The sequence below is a fragment of the Giraffa tippelskirchi genome, chromosome 7 (assembly GCF_054371585.1).
Source record: "Giraffa tippelskirchi isolate mGirTip1 chromosome 7, T2T-mGirTip1v1.2.pri, whole genome shotgun sequence".
Taxonomy (NCBI): Eukaryota; Metazoa; Chordata; class Mammalia; order Artiodactyla; family Giraffidae; genus Giraffa; species Giraffa tippelskirchi.
Window position 1 is genome coordinate 160,999,335 of NC_137281.1, and position 18,009 is coordinate 161,017,343.

Genomic DNA, 18,009 nt, shown 5'->3' on the forward strand with positions numbered 1-18,009 from the left:
AGGGCCATTCCCGGCAGGGACGGGGGAAGGAAAGGTGCGTGGGCACCAGCTTCCCCTCGATCCTGCAGGCTCCCCGACCCCTCCAAACCAGTCCTTCACTCCAAACCCTGCCTTCCCAGGGAGAGGACACACGCTGGGCAAGCCGGAGCTGGCTTCCTGGGCAGCGCGCGGGCCCCCCTGCCTTAGCAAATTGGCCCTTTCATGTGGAGATCGCCTGACGGCCAACAAGGACAGAGGTCATGCGAGCCCATGCGTTTCTTGACCGCCGGCAGAGTTGCCAGGTCTGGGGAGGCCGCCACCCTTATCAGCTCCCACGGGAACGGCCCTTCATTGCTTCTGCTCTGGGGACTCGGGAAGGGGAAGGAGGTAGGGGTTCTGCTTTCATGGGTGGGTCCCGGCCCCGAGCTCCTCTGGGACCCCACAACAGGGCCTGCCGTCCCTGCGAGGAGCACACCCCGGGTCCTATCCTCATGGAGGCCCCGTCGGGGTCCTGCTGCACATTGGACATTTATTTCCGAATTTGCAAACAGCTGTGTCCACTGTCAAGGGCGACCCCTTTGCATCGGTGACAGCGAGACTAGGGGCCATGTTTCACCGCGTTTGTGACACACCTTGTCCCTGGCCCTGCTGGTTTCCTAAGTCCCTGCGGCTTCCTGAGCCCCGACACTGGGGCTGACCCTGACTCGCCACCCGAGGAGCTGGCAGCGGCCGGCCGGCAGGGCAGGCCCGCAGTCTCCGCCCCTGCCCACCTGCACCCACCCCTGCCCACCTGCACCCGCCTCCGCCTGCAGTCTCCGCCCCCGCCCAGGCGAAGCCCCTGCCCGCTGGCATTCCGGGCCCAGCGCTCCCGCCTCCAGGGATCCCTGGAGCCTTTGCAAATCCCCCTCTGGATGACAAGGGTCACACGCTGCTGGGAGCAGTCCACATGCCACTGAATCAGCCATTTTAAAATCCTCCCGACTTTTTAAATTTTATTCATTTATATTCCTTGGCTGCACTGCACGGCGTGTGGAATCCTGGTTCCCTGACCAGGGATCGAGCCCGTAGCCCCTGCGGTGGGAGTGCAGGGCCACCCTCTGGGCCGCCAGGGAAGCCCCTAACCTCCGACCTTGGCTCCTGGTGTCCCCTCTTGGCCCCTCAGGGGTCTCCCTGCGAGGACTGTGCCCCCCGCCCCCCCAGGGCGGCTCCGTCCCCAGCGCTCCACTCACACATGTATCCTTGTCACCAACTCCCAGATGCCAAACCCAACACAGGCTCCTGTCTCCTGCTTATCCACCCTCTCAGCACCTCCTGGCTCCTACGTCCACTGAAAACTCACTGTTTCACAGAGCGGAGAGGGCAGGGGAAGGGCAGGGGACTGAGACGTACAGACTATTAGGGATGAAAGAAGCTACGAGGATATACTGTACAGCACGGGGCTACGGGGAACATTTGATAATATTATGGAGCATACTATAATATACAATTAATATATATACTATAATATATATTATAATTAATGTAGCATATACTATGATAATATAATATATACATGTACAGTGAGTGCATACTCAGTCGTGTCCAACGCTTTGTGACCCTCTGGACTGTAGCCCGCCAGCTTCCTCTGTCCATGGGATTCCCCAGGCAAGAATGCTGGAGTGGGTCGCCCTGCCCTCCTCCAGGGGACCTTCCCAACCCAGGGATAGAACCCAGGTCTCATTATCACTCTTGCATTGCAGGCGGGTCCTTTACTACTAGAACTCCCTGGGAAGCCCAATATAGTATACAGTATACATTATTTATCATATTTGATTTTATACATGGAGTATAACCTTTAAAAATACATAAAAAATACAAGGCTGATGTAAAAATCGTTATCTTAGAAGCTCCTGAGTGACGGCTGCCTGCTGAGCACGCTGGTGTGTTACCGTGACTGTCACGACGGCATCACTTTGCAGGGAGAGCACCAGGGCTGGGGAAGCAGGTCCCGGTAGATGGCGGCGGGGCCGGGGTCTCCGTCAGTCTAGCCCGGGACCCAAGCCCCTGAGTTAGGCACAGGCCCCTCTGTAGCCCCCTGGCGGCACGGACAGCACCCCCGCCACCTTGCTGACCACTCCCCTGCCACTGATTGGGCTTTTCCTCTCCTTCCCCAATTTTTTTGGGGGGTGCTACGCTGGATCCCAGTTGTGGCATGAGGGCTCTCCAGTTGCAGCACACAAGCTCTCGGGTGCGGCCTGTGGGGTCTAGTTCCCTGACCAGGGATCGAACCTGGGCCTCTGCATCGGGAGCGTGGAGTCTTAGCCACTGGACCCCCAGGGACGTCCCTTCCGGTCTGGGTCCTGGCTGTCCGTTTCTCCATCAGCGTTCCCGCCCAGGCCTTCTCCTCACATTCCTTGGCTTTAAGACGCCACTCACGACTTTCTGTTTCCTGCCCAAATCTCAAGCGAGGCTTGAACATCCACCTGCTCCCCGGGCCCAGGCGGCCCGTGGCGGGAAGCAGAAGCACCCGCGCGTCTCATCCGTCAGCCGCTCCTCTGTGTGTCGACCCCTTTCACCGGAAGACGCGCCTCGGGCGTCCGCCCGCCGCCCCCCGGAGCCCCCGCGGCCCCAGGAGCACCGCCCCGGCCCCTCTCCTGCGTGGCCCCCCGCTCCCGGCCCCGCGCTCCGCAGGCCTGGTCTGGAAACGCCGCCTCTGGGCCTGCCATGTCCCGCCTGCCGCCCGCGGCCGCGCCGCCTCCCCTCCGCGCCCTCGTGCCCGCGGCCCGCACACGAGCGCCCTCCGCCCCCGCGTGCCCGGGGCTCCTCCGGCCCGGCCGGCGACCTCCCTTCTCGTCTGCCCCGCCGCCCCAGGGCCCTGGGTGCGGGAGGCCGGCGGCTGAAGCGCGCACTCCGCACTCCGTGAAGGGAGACACGCCCGTCCACCGACCCGCTCCGGGCCTGCCCCTCAGACGCCTCCGGGCGCCGCCCTGGCCGGGCCGGGGCTCTGGGGCCACACTGGTTCGGTGGGAATGCTGGTTTCTCCCCTTGTCAGCCATGTAACCCAAGCGGGGTGATGGGAGGCCTGTGTCCGGTGTTTCACGTGTAAAATGCGGGGACTGAAGGTATGTATACCTCGGAAGGCTGGGCTTCCCCAGTGGCTCATCGGTAAAGAATCCGCGGGCAATACAGGAGACGCAGGAGATGTGGGTTCAGTTCCTGGGTCGGGAAAATCCCCTAGAGGAGGAAATGGCAACCCGCTCCAGTGTTCTTGCCTGGAGAATCCCATGGACAGAGGAGCCTGATGGGCTACAGTCATGGGGTTGCAAAGAGTTGGAGACGACTGAGCAACTCAACACACACACACACTTTATATGGCTATTGCAAGGACCAAACAAGCTAATGCAAGGACCAAACAAGCTAAGACACAGACGACTGAGCAACTCAACACACACACACACACACACACACACACACACACACACACACACACACAAAACAAGCTAATGCAAGGACCAAACAAGCTAAGACACATAAAGCCCTGAGATAAGGTCAGACACATGCACGGTGCTTGGCAAATGTCAGCCACCTGCAGGCTGCAGACCAGGAATCCAGCCCCCCAGGGCAGGAGAGGGGCAGGTCCGTGGGGCTGATCCACGGAGACTGGCTTCAGGGCAGCCTGACCCTGGGCACCGCGGCTCCCTGCCGCAGGCACCCCCTGTGCAGGGACCCTCAGGCCGCCTGTCTGCGAGCTGTCTTTGTCTTGGCACAGTGGCCAGGCCACAGGCTCACCCTGTGAACCCGCTGAAGCACCTCCGGGCGGCCGGGAGGAAGCAGGCAGGGGGCAGGGCGGAAGGGACAGGCCAGCAAGACCAAGGAACTTGTGAGAGGGTCACAGCGTCACATTCCCAGCAGGAATCCAAAAATCGGATCTTGCACATCTAAGAATAGCCGTTGGTTTTGACGGTGAGAGGTGCCAAAGCGAAAGCTGTAATTATTAGTAAGTAACAAGCAGAAATGATCCACCTACCGCAAAGTTAGTTTTAGCTGCCGTCTCCAAAGGGGATACTGAAGGGTGGGCACCAAGAAGCTGCTTGGTTTGAGAAAGACCCTGGTTCAGCCCTGGCCTGTGAATGTATGAATTTCCAACGGCCAGTGACCACGTGCGTGTGCTTCTAAAGAAACAGGTCTATGACTCCCGGAGAGAGACGTCTTGAGGTGCAACTAACATGACATGTTTTAATTCAGCCCTCCTGACTCCTTTCTCCGTGAGACCACAGAGGAGCTGGCTTCTCTCTGGCCTGGGTTCCCTTCTGTATAACAGAGGGAAATAACCCTTCTGACCTTCTTTATAAGATGGTGTATATACTACAAATAGCACTGGAAGATACTTGGAACTTTTAGGAGAAGAGACCGTAAAAACGGGCAGTTGCTTTTGAAATATCATGTGATGCCCAGATGCTATAAAGAAAAGATTGATAAGTGTAAAAAAAAAATTGGCAAAAAATCACACCAACAAACCCTAAAACACAAACTAAATGAGAGAAAATGCAGCACATATGACACAAGGCAAATCAAAAAGAAATGCTCAGAATCTGAGAGGATAACGGGCAGGACCCGTGAGCAGACAACTGAGACCCCGCTTCCCCGTCAGGCTGGCCAGGAGCTGGGCATCTGCTAACTCGTCGTGCTACAAAGGGTGTGAGAAAACGGCCTTTTGCATCTTGTTGTTGTTGGTTAGTCACTAAGTCATATCCAACCCCATGGACTGCAATCCCTCTTTTGCAACCCCATGGACTATAGCCCGCCAGGCTCCTCTGTCCATGGAATTTTCTAGGCAAAAATACTGGAGTGGGTTGCCATTTCCTTCTCCAGAATATCTTCCCGACCCACAGATTGAACCCGGGTCTCCTGCATTGCAGGCGGATTCTTTACCACTGAGCCACCAGGGAAGCCCTCATACCTTATTGGATGCAAACTGGCACAGTTGTGGAAGCAATGTGACAAAGTTTACCAAAATTAAAGAGTAATTTTTGATCTATCAATTCCACTTTTAGGAACTACTCTTACACAGAAGGGCTGGTGCTGAAGCTGAAACTCCAATACTTTGGCCACCTGATGGGAAGAACTGACTCACTAGAAAAGACCCTGATGCTGGGAAAGATTGAAGGCAGGAGGAGAAGGGGACGACAGAGGATGAGATGGTTGGATGGCATCACTGACTCGATGGACATGAGTTTGAGTATGCTCCAGGAGTTGGTGATGGACAGGGAGGCCTGGCGTGCAATCCTTGGGATTGGAGAGACTGAGCGACTGAACTGAGCTGAACTTACACAGAACAATGTACAGCAGGCTATTTACCGATGCATTGTCTGTAACAGTGAAATACTAGAAATAATCTAAACGTGAGTCAGCGGATCACCGGTTAAACGGTGGTCAGTTCACACAGTGGATCCAGTCTCTGATGTGACAGGTAGTGGCCTCGGCGAGCATCACCCCTCTGGCGGGTGTGCAGCGGCTTACGTGGTGGCCGTGGAGGGGGTGACCGGTGCTCAGCACGGGGGACACCTCCGTTCCATGTCTTTTGTGCCTTTAAACTGTACCATGAGCTTGGATTATTTTTTCAAACATAATTTAGATAAAACAGTCACATAGGTTCAGACAAACCAAGCGACCAAACACGTACAACCCGTGTGGGTCGGCCGCCGGGTGTCCCGGGAGGAGCCGGAGGTCTGGGTCAGAAGTGCCCAGAGGATGGGTCGCCCCGGGCGGGTCTCCCCTCCCGGGGGCCCTCAGGGGCCGAGCGTCCCTGCTCTCCTGGGCTGGGCTCCCTGCTGGGCTGGCGGCTGTTCCCTCAGAGCAGCAGAGGCGCAGGGGTCCCGGTCACGACCTCTCTGCCCTTCAGACACACACCCAGCGGCCGGGGACCTGCTTCTATAACAGGCTGGAAGTCTGGGTCACCTCGGACTGACCTCACCTGCCACTCTCAGACCCAGGGCCGCCTCACAAGCTCCCGCTACACTCGGACCACCAGAAAAACGGCCAGGAGAGGAGAGAGCCACAGAGGTCCCAGAAACACCGCGGCCTGCAGTAGCAGGCCTTGATCCAGCTTCCTCTGAAACCTGTGATGTTTACAGAATCTGGCGGTATTGCTGGAGCTGATGACGGACACAGATGTTCCCTGGTTTCCATACGTTCTCAAAAAATGTGGGTCACTTTTATTTTGCCTCCCAGAGCTGTAAAGCTCAAACCACATATGGTAAAAACCTTACATTTCAGTGGAAGCTTGTTTTATGAATTCTTTCTGAATTTACCTCTTCAAAGACTAGGTTGAATATATGACACAGTTCTCATCTTGACTCAAACAAAGTCAGTGCTTTGAGAGAGTCAATATGGCACCAATCCTGTAAGATTCTAATTTATGCCACTGTTCATGCGTATAAGCGTGGTTTATATTCTGCTCGGAGTTTATACGGCAGGTACGACATTTGCTTTCCAGAACTCAATTCCACCAACTCCTAGAATGTTAAAAGCTACACCTATTAATAGCAATGAGAGCTTTATTCTCTCTTATAGGCTATGGCAACGAGAAATGGATGTCATGTGATTAATAAAACTTCTAGGACAACTCCAAATGGAATCTTAGCTGCCAAGTTCGTCAGTGCTCTCAGAAGCAGATACACAGTTTCTTCCCAAGAGTCATCGCAGGTCACACCAAGAGGAGCAAAGTGTGGACAACGCAGCACGGGCCAGCACCCACTGGGCGCGGCTGTCCTGGACTCACTGACCCTCATCCAGGTCATGAGCATTTCTGAGACACAAGCATGAAAGGCAGCCAGCGCCTGAGGGGTCAAGGGAGCTGGTTCCAGCCTGGAAGGGTCACCATCAACCCTCTGGCTTTGCAGACTTTGGCCCTTCAAAAACTCAACTTCAGGGACTTCCCAGGCAGTCCAGTGGTTAAGACTCGACGCTCCCAATGCAGCGGGCTCGGGTTGGACCCCTGGTCAGGGAGCTAGACCCCACGTGCTGCAGCTGAGAGTTTGCACAAAGCAACTAAAGATCCTGCCTGCTGCAGCTGACACCCGGCGCAGCCAAATAAGTACCATTAAAGACAGCAACAGTGAGCTCGACTTCACGCCCATTTTAAAGGACAGCTCTGCCCCTCTACTAGCCCTGCAGGCTCAGGCAGTCTCACCTGACCTGGACACTAAAGAGACCCCTTCTCTTTCTGTTTTTTGCCATCAGTGCTCATGAGGGTGACTGCAGAGGACAGTTGCTGTGTCCTAGCCTGGGGACTGGGCTCTTCTGCAAGCAAGCCGCAAGTGAGGCTTCACTGCTGCTCCCGGGCCCTCAGCATCAGCCCGTCTACAGCCCCCAAGAGGCCGAACGCTGGCGAGCGTCTGCGCAGGGAGAACAGTGAGCAGGGCTGTGAGTCACCCCTCGTCTGTGCGTCTGCTTAGAAGAATATAATTTGTTAATTTACGGGCGTTGTTACGGCTCATTTAAAGGTGCCAACACAGAAGGCGCTGGCTGAGCTCGGCTCTGGGACATGCCCAAGCCAGGTAAATAAACCTGATTGTGTCTTCTCACACAAAGGACGCAAACAAGGTTGTGCACTGTACAATTAGCCTTGGCACAAGCGGACTAAACAGACAGAGGGTGGTGGGTAAGAAGCACTTTCCCCAGCCAGATCTGGGCTTTCACCGGGCACCCGGGGAGCCAAGCCTGGGAAGGCCTTGCAGATCAAGGGCTAAAACCTGAGAAGGGGAAGTGATCTTTCACACGGAACTATACACATGCAAGCAAGTCAACCACTATCACTGGTTCCCTACAGGGCGATTCTCATGGCTAAAATGCCTCTGTGTTGGATTTACTTGGGGGGACTTCCTAGAAGCAGCCGTGTGAAACTGAGGGGGCGGTCACACCTGCTTTCTGGGCTAGTGTCGCGCCCGGCAGCCATGGGTACCTGCCTTGCTCTCTGAGGATCGCCAGGACTGCCATCAGAGAGGGGAGCCTGGACACAAGAGTGCCGCCCCTTCCCCGGCCTAGAGAAAGACGTCTTTGTCACCCGGACCCCGACCCCTCTCCCAGGGTCTCTGGAATGTCACTGCTGGAGTGTGCGGGGCGCTGAGCTCATCACCCTAGGAGACGGTGCGGTGAACCCCGTGGTGCGGAGGAGGAAACGGAGGCTCAGAGCTGAAGCAGGACCGCCGGAGCTCGGGGTCCGCGACAGCGTGCCCCACGGCCCCCCACAGAGGCAGTCTGGGGGCCAGTGGTCCTGCTCCTGCGTGAGCGCTGCCGCCAGGGCGCACACCCCCCTCGGGCACAGCGGCAGGCTGAGTGGGGCTGGGGGCAGAGCGGTACCTGCGTGGAGCCAGATCTGCGCCAGCGTCATCCAGGGGTGCAGGGGGCCCTGCTTGGGGGCGCTGCTCTGCAGGGACGAGGCCACTTCCGACAGCGCCTGCTCCACTCTGGAGGCCGCGACTGACGTGGCATGGATGGAGCCTGCGGGGTTGGGGTGGGGGTTCGAGAAGACGGCGTCAGAGGAGAAAGGACAGACTGAACCAGCCAACCCCTGCACGCCCCGCAGCACCCACACGGACACGAGACCCAGACGTACGCACGTCCCTCCCCCGGGGGTGCTGAGTTTCGAGGGTCACACTCCATGCGATCGCTGGGGCCTGGCATCCTAGTTTCTGTCCTTGATCTTAGTTCCTGTCCTTGCTTCAGCTGCTCTCTGAGTCACAACAGAGCTTAGACTGCAGAGCGACTCTCCAGGAGCCTCGAGTGGGCTGAGAAGGGGGACGCCTGGCAGAGACACACTGCTGAAACCTGGCACGCTTGAAGGGCAACCGAGGCAGGCGACAGAGCACCCTCCGGGGGCCTGGACCTGGAGACTCTCTGGGGGGCAGGGGCAGGGACCACCCTGGTCTGCTGGGGAGGATTGGGCGTGGAGGGTTTTGTTCTCAAGACACATCCAGCAACCACCCACTTCCTTCCCTGGCCTTTGAAGGATCTGGAGCCATAGCCTAGGACGTGACTTAAAAACTACAGAAACAGGGCACTTTTGCCCGCTGTCTATCACCGAGGCTAACACCAGCCTACTGGAGGTCAGGTCACAGCAAAGAGGCTGCGCCCACCTCTTCTGTAAAAGCTGCTCTTGCGAGGGGCTGGGGCAGGCAGCAGTGGAGCAGGTTCACTAGCAGAGGGATTTGGCCAAAGGGCTGATACTCAGATGTCAAATGAGTCAAATGACATGCTCCTCCCACGCTGACCTGGAGAGCTCCTGCCAGACAGAGGCCACCTTCCGAAACGGGGGTCTCTCCCCACCTCTTTCCCACATTGCCTCTTGGAGGAATGGTTTCAGAACCGAGAACAGGAGTCTCAGTTATTTCATATTGAAAACTGGTGACATTTATATTCGCTGGCAACATTCTTAATTTATAACGTCCTCAAGTGTAACACGGAGATAAACACTCCAACCCTGTCAGCGGTAACTATCAAATTATCATGAGACTGAAAGCAGTGATATAGACAGAGATACATGCTGACCACTCAAATAAACCAAACTGGGTCCCCTCTGGGTAAGAGGAGACTGTGAGCCTAAAAATAATCTCTGTTGGGGCTTTCCAATGCACCACAATCTATTCATTTTTAAGAGTATTTGCAGTGATAAACTGGCCATCCATATTGTGTTTTGACGGTCCCAACATGAAGGAATTGTGGATTTTTCTCAATATACTCAAATCCTTTGGTGGGAGGGGTTGGTGGAAGTAAAACGCAGGAGGGGGCTGGGGACCAGCCTGAGAATCCAGCTTCTGTGGACAATCCACACAGACAGCACCCACGGGGACGCGTAAGAGGGCGGTTCTGGAGAAGGACCAGGGAGGCCTCCAAAGTCAGCGCTCCGGTGCGAGGAGGACCATGAGGCCAAGTTCAAAGGTGACGCAGGAGAGTTCAGCTAAGAACTGACTGTGCAGAGACAATGTGTGTCAGACTACTTAAAAAAAACCCTAAGCAGCAAGACGATGAAACTGCTGCTGATTTGGGGGGGTCTTGTTCTGTTTTCAACCTCTTTATGGAAAATCAGTGTTTTAGCTTTGATAACAAGGATGGATGTAGCTTCTCTGAGATTTTTAATAGCAACAATTAAATAAATGAAACTGTTGTTGCTACATCCTGACGCTGTTCCCAAGCTGGCTTACCTTCTCACTGACTACCTCCAACAGGGTTCTCAACCTTGGCTTCACATTAGAATCACTTAAGGATTAAAAAAACGATCATGATCCCATAGCTACAGCATCACTGACGCTAGGGGTAGGGCCAGCCATCTATTCATTAATAGCCCAGGTAACTCCAACGTACAGCTAAGACTGAGGCCCCGACCTGGAGAGACAGGAAGAGGGTGTTATTAAATGACGGTGGGTCAAGCAAAGCCTGCGGGCGTCATCCACACAGGTCAGCCTGCTTGAGCTGTCCTGCCTCCCTGCAGCCCAGAGATCTGGGGAAGGGGACTGGGAACCTCTTGTTCTTTAGGACAGAAGTTCTCAGAGTCCTCTTATCTCAGAATCCCTTTGGACTCTGCGAACTCATTTTTCTAAAATTAATTAATTTATTTGGCTGCACCAGGTCTTAGCTGTGGCATATGGGATCTAGTTCCCTGACTGGGGATTGAACCTGGGCCCTCTGCATTGGGAGGATGGAGTCTTAGCCACTGGATCACCAGGGAAGTCCCTCTGCAAAGTTATTGCAAGACCCCTCAAGAGATCTTGTTCACATGGGTTATAGCTATTGATACTGAAGTCAAAAATGAAATCAAAACTGAGAAATGCTTAAAACGTTTCATTTTTTAAAAAGACAAATAATAAACCACCACTCTAGAGAAATTCTACACATTTTCTACTAGATTCTCAGATTCCTTGGCTACAAGGATTTGTGACTTTTAGTTCAGTTCAGTTCAGTCACTCAGTCGTGTCTGACTCTTTGCGACCCCATGAATTGAAGCACTCCAGGCCTCTCTGTCCATCACCAACTCCCGGGGTCTACCCAAACCCATGTCCATCGAGTCGGTGATGCCATCCAACCATCTCATTCTCTGTCGTCCCCTTCTCCTCCTGCCCCCAATCCTACCCAGCATTAGGGTCTTTTCCAATGAGTCAACTCCTCACATGAGGTGGCTAAAGTATTGGAGTTTCAGCTTCAACATCAGTCCTTCCAATGAACACCCAGGATTGATCTCCTTTAGGATGGACTGATTGATCTCCTTGCAGTCCAAGGGACTCTAAAGAGTCTTCTGCAGCACCACAGTTCAAAAGCATCAATTCTGCGGCGCTCAGCTTTCTTCACCGTCCAACTCTCACATCCATACACCACCACTGGAAAAACCGTAGCCTTGACTAGATGGACTTTTGTTGACAAAGTAATGTCTCTGCTTTTAAATATGATATCTAGGTTGGCCATAACCTTCCTTCCAAGGAGAAAGCGTCTTTTAATTTCATGGCTGCAATCACCATCAGCAGTGATTTTGGAGCCCAAAAAAATAAAGTCTGACACTGTTTCCACTGTTTCCCCATCTATTTCCCATGAAGTGATGGGACCAGATGCCATGATCTTAGTTTTCTGAATGTTGAGCTTTAAGCCAACTTTTTCACTCTCCTCTTTCACTTTCATCAAGAGGCTCTTTAGTTCTTCTTCACTTTCTGCCATAAGGGTGGTGTCATCCGCATATCTGAGGTTATTGATATTTCTCCCGGCTATCTTGATTCCAGCTTGTGTTTCTTCCAGCCCAGCGTTTCTCATGATGTACTCTGCATATAAGTTAAATAAGCAGGGTGACAATATACAGCCTTGAGGTACTCCTTTTCCTATTTGGAACCAGTCTGTTGTTCCATGTCCAGTTCTAACTGTTGCTTCCTGGCCTGCATACAGGTTTCTCAAGAGACAGGTCAGACGGTCTGGTATTCCCATCTCTTTCAGAATTTTCCAGTTTATTGTGATCCACACAGTCAAAGGCTTTGGCATAGTCAATAAAGCAGAAATAGATGTTCTTCTGGAACTCTCTTGCTTTTTCGATGATCCAGCGGATATTGGCAATTTGATCTCTGGTTCCTCTGCCTTTTCTAAAACCAGCGTGAACATCTGGAAGTTCGCGGTTCACGTATTGCTGAAGCCTGGCTTGGAGAATTTTGAGCATTACTTTACTAGCATGTGAGATGAGTGCAATTGTGCGGTAGTTTGAGCATTCTTTGGCATTGCCTTTCTTTGGGATTGGAACAAAAACTGACCTTTTGCAGTCCTGTGGCCACTGCTGAGTTTTCCAAATTTGCTGGCATATCGAGTGCAGCACTTTCACAGCATCACCTTTGAGGATTTGAAATAGCTCAACTGGAATTCCATCACCTCCACTAGCTTTGTTCGTAGTGATGCTTTCTAAGGCCCACTTGACTTCACATTCCAGGATGTCTGGCTTTAGGTGAGTGGTCACACCATCGTGATTATCTGGGTCGTGAAGATTGTGACTTTTAGACAAGGGGCTAATTTTGCTTTTCAGATGATCTGTTTGAGTCACAAATGAACTACTCAGAAATAATGTCAAAGGGGTGGATATATGAGCATTCAATATTCATTAACAAGAGCAGGTGATTTACAATAATGATAAAAATACTTAATAGCTAATGTCTACAGGGCGTCCCTTGTGGCTCAGCTGGTAAAGAATCCGCCGGCAATGCGGGAGACCTGGGTTCAATCCCCAGGTTGGGAAGATCTCCTGGAGAAGGGAACGGCGACCCACTCCAGTATTCTGGCCTGGAGAATTCTATGGACTCAATAGTCCCTGGGGTTGCAAAGAGTTGGACACAACTGAGCGACTTGAACTTTCACTTGCACTCTTGCTAGCAACAGTGCAATATATCAAACTCTTTCGCTGGGTTAGAATTTGGAGGAAGAAAGGGCTAAGCATCACTATGAATTAGAATGGATAAATCTGATTACAAAAAATAATCAAAACAACTTGTATCTTACTGTTGCATAGGACTGAAATGGTAAGTGCCAAGATAGATTTTGATTTATGTAGGTAAACTAGAAATGCTAGTCCTGACCAACCTATTTTTAAAGCAACCCTTTTCTTTCTCATGAAAGCAAATGTATTCTTACAGCGTGCATGGAGGTTAAGAGGATTATCCCTCCAAGGGAAATGGACAAACTGAGGCTTGAGAAAGGAATTAGAGGGAGGAACAGAAGGCATATTTCTAATTTGAAATCCAAGACTCTGCAGGAACAAGATTCCAGATAATCAGGTTTGACAGGTGAGCCAGGGGACGTGTCTGGCCTCTGAGCATCTCCTATTTATCACATTAATTCAAGAAGTGCTTATCCCTGTTGGAACCCTCAGGGCCGAGCAGCCACCAAGTCCCTCAGTCCACAGGGTCCAGTGGCTCTGAAAAGCCACCTCGAAACCAACTGAACCGACAGCTGACGCAGGCAGGTGAAAGCGTGCCCTGAAACCTGGCCTAGGCTCTGTGTCCAAGGGCACACGACATCTTGGAGCTGAATTTCCTCTCATCTAGATGCCCAAGAGAAAATGCTGCTTTGGACATTTGATACGTTGGCAAAGCGCCACTTGGAGAACTGTTCTGATCCCTACCTCCAGGGTCTTTATCTGAGTCCCCGCTTAGGACCACCATTGGGTGGGGTGTGGAAGGGGGTTGCTGATAGAGAGACCCCAGGCCGAGGGGCCAGGAGCCAGGGCCCCTGACCTCAGGAAGCGGAATCCAAGCTCCGCACCCCCTGGAGGATTTCTATGCCCCTGTTCCTATCATCTCCTGAAACTCGTAGAGAGACCCTGCCACAAGTAGGCCAGCGGGTACAGCCAGCTCACACTGCCTCTGCAACCGACGTCTTTCCAAAAATCCCCTCCACAGCTCACTACACCTGCGGTCAATTTGACACAGACCTCCGACATGGACCCTATTTCAATACTTGAAGTTCATCAGGCACAGAAGTCTCGGAGTCCGGAATGCTGTTAAGCAAAAGACACAGTAAACTTCATGGCCAGGTTGTGTTCGGTCAGCTGTATTTTCACAAACAGGGTCACTGAGTGCGTGGCGTGTTTTTGTGTTCCAGCGGCCCTCTCCACTCTTCTGGTGGTGTGAAGTATGCCGCTGTGGTTTGAACAAGGTCCGCCTTCCCTCTCCCCTCCATCCTCATAGCGTGTAGAAGAGGAACAGGTCTCGGATGCAAACCCTGCTGACTTGGTGAGCATCACAGCCCAGGAACAACTGACAACTATGCTATTGACGTGCGAAAAAGAACAACAAAAAAAAACCCTACCAAAGAGCTATGAGTGGACACATGTCTGTGTCCGCGCAGGGTTCAAGCTGCCCTCTGCTTCCCGGCCCCGGAGGGTCAGCTCGGAAGCCCCTGCGCGTGGCCGCGCGGAGCATGGCTGCAGCAAGTCCCGCCTCTCAGCTCCTTGCCCACGTCCCCTCTGCCCGGGCAGCCCTGCAGGCACCCGCCCTCCGCGCGCTTCTCTGAGAAGAGCCCGCGTGTGCAGGAACTACCCGCTGCCCAGAGCTCTCTGCGCCGTCTTCCCTCGGTCCTGAAATGACTCAGCGCTACCTGTGGGCAGAGTTCACTCAGCTTCCGGTTCTTCGACGCTGTGCCCCTCCCCCCAAGAGTGACATAAAAAGAAAAAAGCAGCTTCCCTTCTCAAGGCCCCGCCCTGAACGGTGATCTGACCGACTAGCATTCCGCCAGACAGCCGTGCTTGAAACCTCGCATCTTTAACAGGAGAAGGATGCCTGTTTCTCAAGACGAGGCTTGAGCACTGACGAGAGGTGGTCCAGCGACCTCCTCACCCCGGGTCCCCTGCACTCGGAGAGCCTCAGCGGCGCGGGCCTGAGCAGCCAGGGACAAGGCGGGAGGAGGGACCCTGGCACCGGCTGGCCCTGCAGCGCTCAGTCAGGCACATGTTCTCTGAATCCTTTAAAAACACGAACCATTTTCCCTCCACGCCCACCCCTCAACTCCGGGTTAGGACACTCCCCATCTCTGCTGGAGGTGGTCCTGCCGCTGATCTGTGGGTGCGCGCCTCACACGGGACTGTCAAGGGTCTCCCTTCCCTATTCTGGCCCCTGGAGGGCTGCCCCCTCCCCTCAAGTGGGGGCCTGGGGTGCACCCCGGCAGAGTGGCCGTAGGGGCCACTGCGGGTTCCATCCCCCTCCCGCCCACTGGGAGGCCTCCTGCCCGTGGGCTCTGCTGATCAGTAACTTTGGGGGCTATTCTCGTAGCTACTTTCCTTGTCCCCTGTGTGAAAAGGAGATTAAGATAGCCAAGTACATCTGGACAAGCCAGCCCCCCAGTCCCAAGACGAGGTCACGACTTCCCAATGACTTTCACAGAGTATCAAGCACAGTTCAGACCTGATGGGACGTGCTTTCCTCCTGAAAGGGGTGGTCCTTTCCAAGGAAAGCGTTGGGAAGGACCCCAGAGGCAGGGGGCATGCGGGGCGGCCAGCGTGCTCCGGGGGTGTTGGCGGGTGCTCAGCAGGCATGCAGGGGGCCGGCCGTCGGAGGGACCCCGAGAGCCGGCCGCGGGCGGGAGGCAGTACCTTCAGGAGGGCTACACGGGGAGGCTCCCCACCTGCCCCAAGCCCCCTGCTGCACAGTCCTGGGCCCACCACTCTGGACTGAAGCGCCCGCCCCTGGGGAAAGCGGCTTGTCCGGACGCGGCCTGCGGAGAAGGCTCCCGGCTTGGACTGCGTCTCACTACCGGACACACAGCCCCAGCGTCAACCCGAGGGCCGTGTTACTGAGGTGTCCATCTCCTGAACTGCCCTTCAGCCTCGTTTAGAGAAAGACATCCCAGAACTAGCTGAGTGACCGTGCGGCAGTGTCGAGAGTTTGTCGCTCAGTTGTGTCTGACCCTTTGTGACCCCGTGGACTGGAGCCTCTGTCGTGGGACTCTCCAGGCAGGAACACTGGGGTGGGCGCACGTGCCCTCCTCCAGGGGATCTTTCTGACCCAGGGATCGAACCTGAGACCCCCACGTTGCAAGTAGATCCTTTACCACCTGAGCCCCAGGGACACCGGAACTATTTTTTTAAGATAATTAATTTTAATAAAAAAAGAGCAAGAAAACGTTTACACTTCAATCGTGAAGGCTGAGTTTTTAAAACTGCCACCCCTCAAAAGCAGTGGGGCCATCACCAGAGTGACCTTTTCATATATAGATTAAAATGTGACTTTATTCTGTTAGGCAGAGGCAGAAGGTGAAGTTCACCACCTCACCGACTGGTCACTTCCTGATCCTGACGGATGTCTTTAAATGTCAGAAAACGCAAGCTCAATGATGAAACGCTCACCACCTCGGCTTTGTCTCTCACCTTGCTTCTTTTGAGCGGTGTGTGTTTTCCTTAATGTCACTCTCTTCTCTGGGCTCCTAAAGAGAGCAGTAGTGTCACCAGAATCGGTGACGTAAAATGAAGCCAGGAGCACGAGCCGGCACAGGCTTGGAAGAGCAGAACGCTGACCCAGGGCTCCCTCCAGAACGGCGACTGCTGGGGTGGGCGCCTGTGCACAGGGGCGCCTGGGGTCCTCAGCTCAGGAGTGAGGGCTCCCTGGGGGGTGGCCTGGAGGCTACGTTCCAGGCCAGCTCTCCCCGCCTGGCTGGTCACTGCCCTCTGGGAGCCACAGAAGCTGGCAGAGGCTTAAAATCAGGATCAGCTCCTGGTAAACCACAAAGGTGTGTGTGAACAGCGTCCTCAAGTCGCTTCAGTCATGTCCGATTCTTTGCGACCCCATGGGCTGTAGCCTACCAGGCTCCTCTGTCCAGGCAGGAATCCTGGAGTGGGCTGCCATTTCCTTCTCCAGGGGATCTTCCCAACCCAGCGATCGAATTGGTGTCTCTTATGTCTCCTGCATTGGCAGGCGGGTTCTTCACCACTAGTGACACCTGGGAAGCCCGGGTGTGTGAACAGAATAACAAGCAAATTTAGATCCTCACACGTGAGGAATCCAAGGCCAGGAAGGTTAAATGAGTTGCGTGGTTTCCTCTGCAGAACTGCCCGCTGAACCCAGGTTTCCCTGGCCTTCCAGAGACTTCGGGCTGTTTTTATCAAAAGGGTTAAGACCTCAGTATAAACATGTCAAGCCTCATTTTACCGTATGGAAAGGGAATCGCTTTTTCTATGTAGCAATAAGGGTTGAACCAGAAAGGAATTTTGAGATTCAACTAGTTCTCTCTACCCCAAATCTACAGATGACCCTCACTGGGAAGCCTAGATGTCTCACACTTCTGATCATCGCCGCGGGGCTGCCTGACCAACCCACAGCACGCCTTCACTTGGGCATTTTTCCTGCAATGCCTCCTTCTGTAGTCCTTCCCAGACAAGTGCTGCCTCCTCCGTATTTAAACTCAAGCTGCAGGAGGAAGCGTTAGAATCTCACGAGAGCTGGGCCCTGCGAGGAGTGAGCAAGCAGCGGCAGCTTCGGGTCCAGGCCATCTGGACATTCCCAGAAATCAACAGCCATGACACACACCGCGTGGGGAGGGTAGCGTGATCCTGGAGCCTCGGAAAAGGGACTAGATCGGTAAACTGCCGACTAACTGAAAAAGGGAGGGAAAACCATGAAAGTGTACTTCTGGAGAGGTGCCTTGGAACAACAAACCAAACCAAAAATTAAAACCCAGAAACAGTTGAAAAATCAAAATTGAGGCTAAAAAAGCAAATGGAGTTCTCATAACCTTCCAACTGTAAGTCTGGCTGTCTGGAATCAGATTTCAATTCAAGAGTGACATATGTTTTTCCACTAACAATGTTTTTTTTTTTTTTTTTAAAGCAAAGGAAGGCCAAATGGGCATTCCCCTCCGTGTTTAAATGTTCACTCGGCACGTGAAAGCTGACCAATTCATGGACTGTTTTGTTTCCAGAGCAGGAAATTCCAAAGGGAAGGGAAAAATAATCAAACAAGCAATTTTCAGATCTTTCCACACATTAAGCCTCTTCATGATTCCAACAGTTCATGGGGTGGGCTAGTGTTCGGTCCTGTGAAGTCA

General features: G+C 53.7%; 1 protein-coding gene across 11 annotated transcripts in view; it reads right to left on the minus strand.

The window, feature by feature from the left end:
* Positions 1-18,009, minus strand: part of TTC7B (tetratricopeptide repeat domain 7B) — a 255,906-nt gene that overhangs the window by 26,328 nt on the left and 211,569 nt on the right. For 10 of the 11 annotated variants that reach the window (XM_081510892.1, XM_081510887.1, XM_081510886.1 and 7 more), the window contains one exon: positions 8,320-8,460. In XM_081510892.1, the coding sequence (XP_081367018.1) occupies positions 8,320-8,460 (141 nt within the window). Of the gene's footprint in view, positions 1-8,319; positions 8,461-17,549; positions 17,607-18,009 lie in introns of all 11 variants that reach the window. The other variant, XM_081510881.1, reaches the window with a different exon arrangement.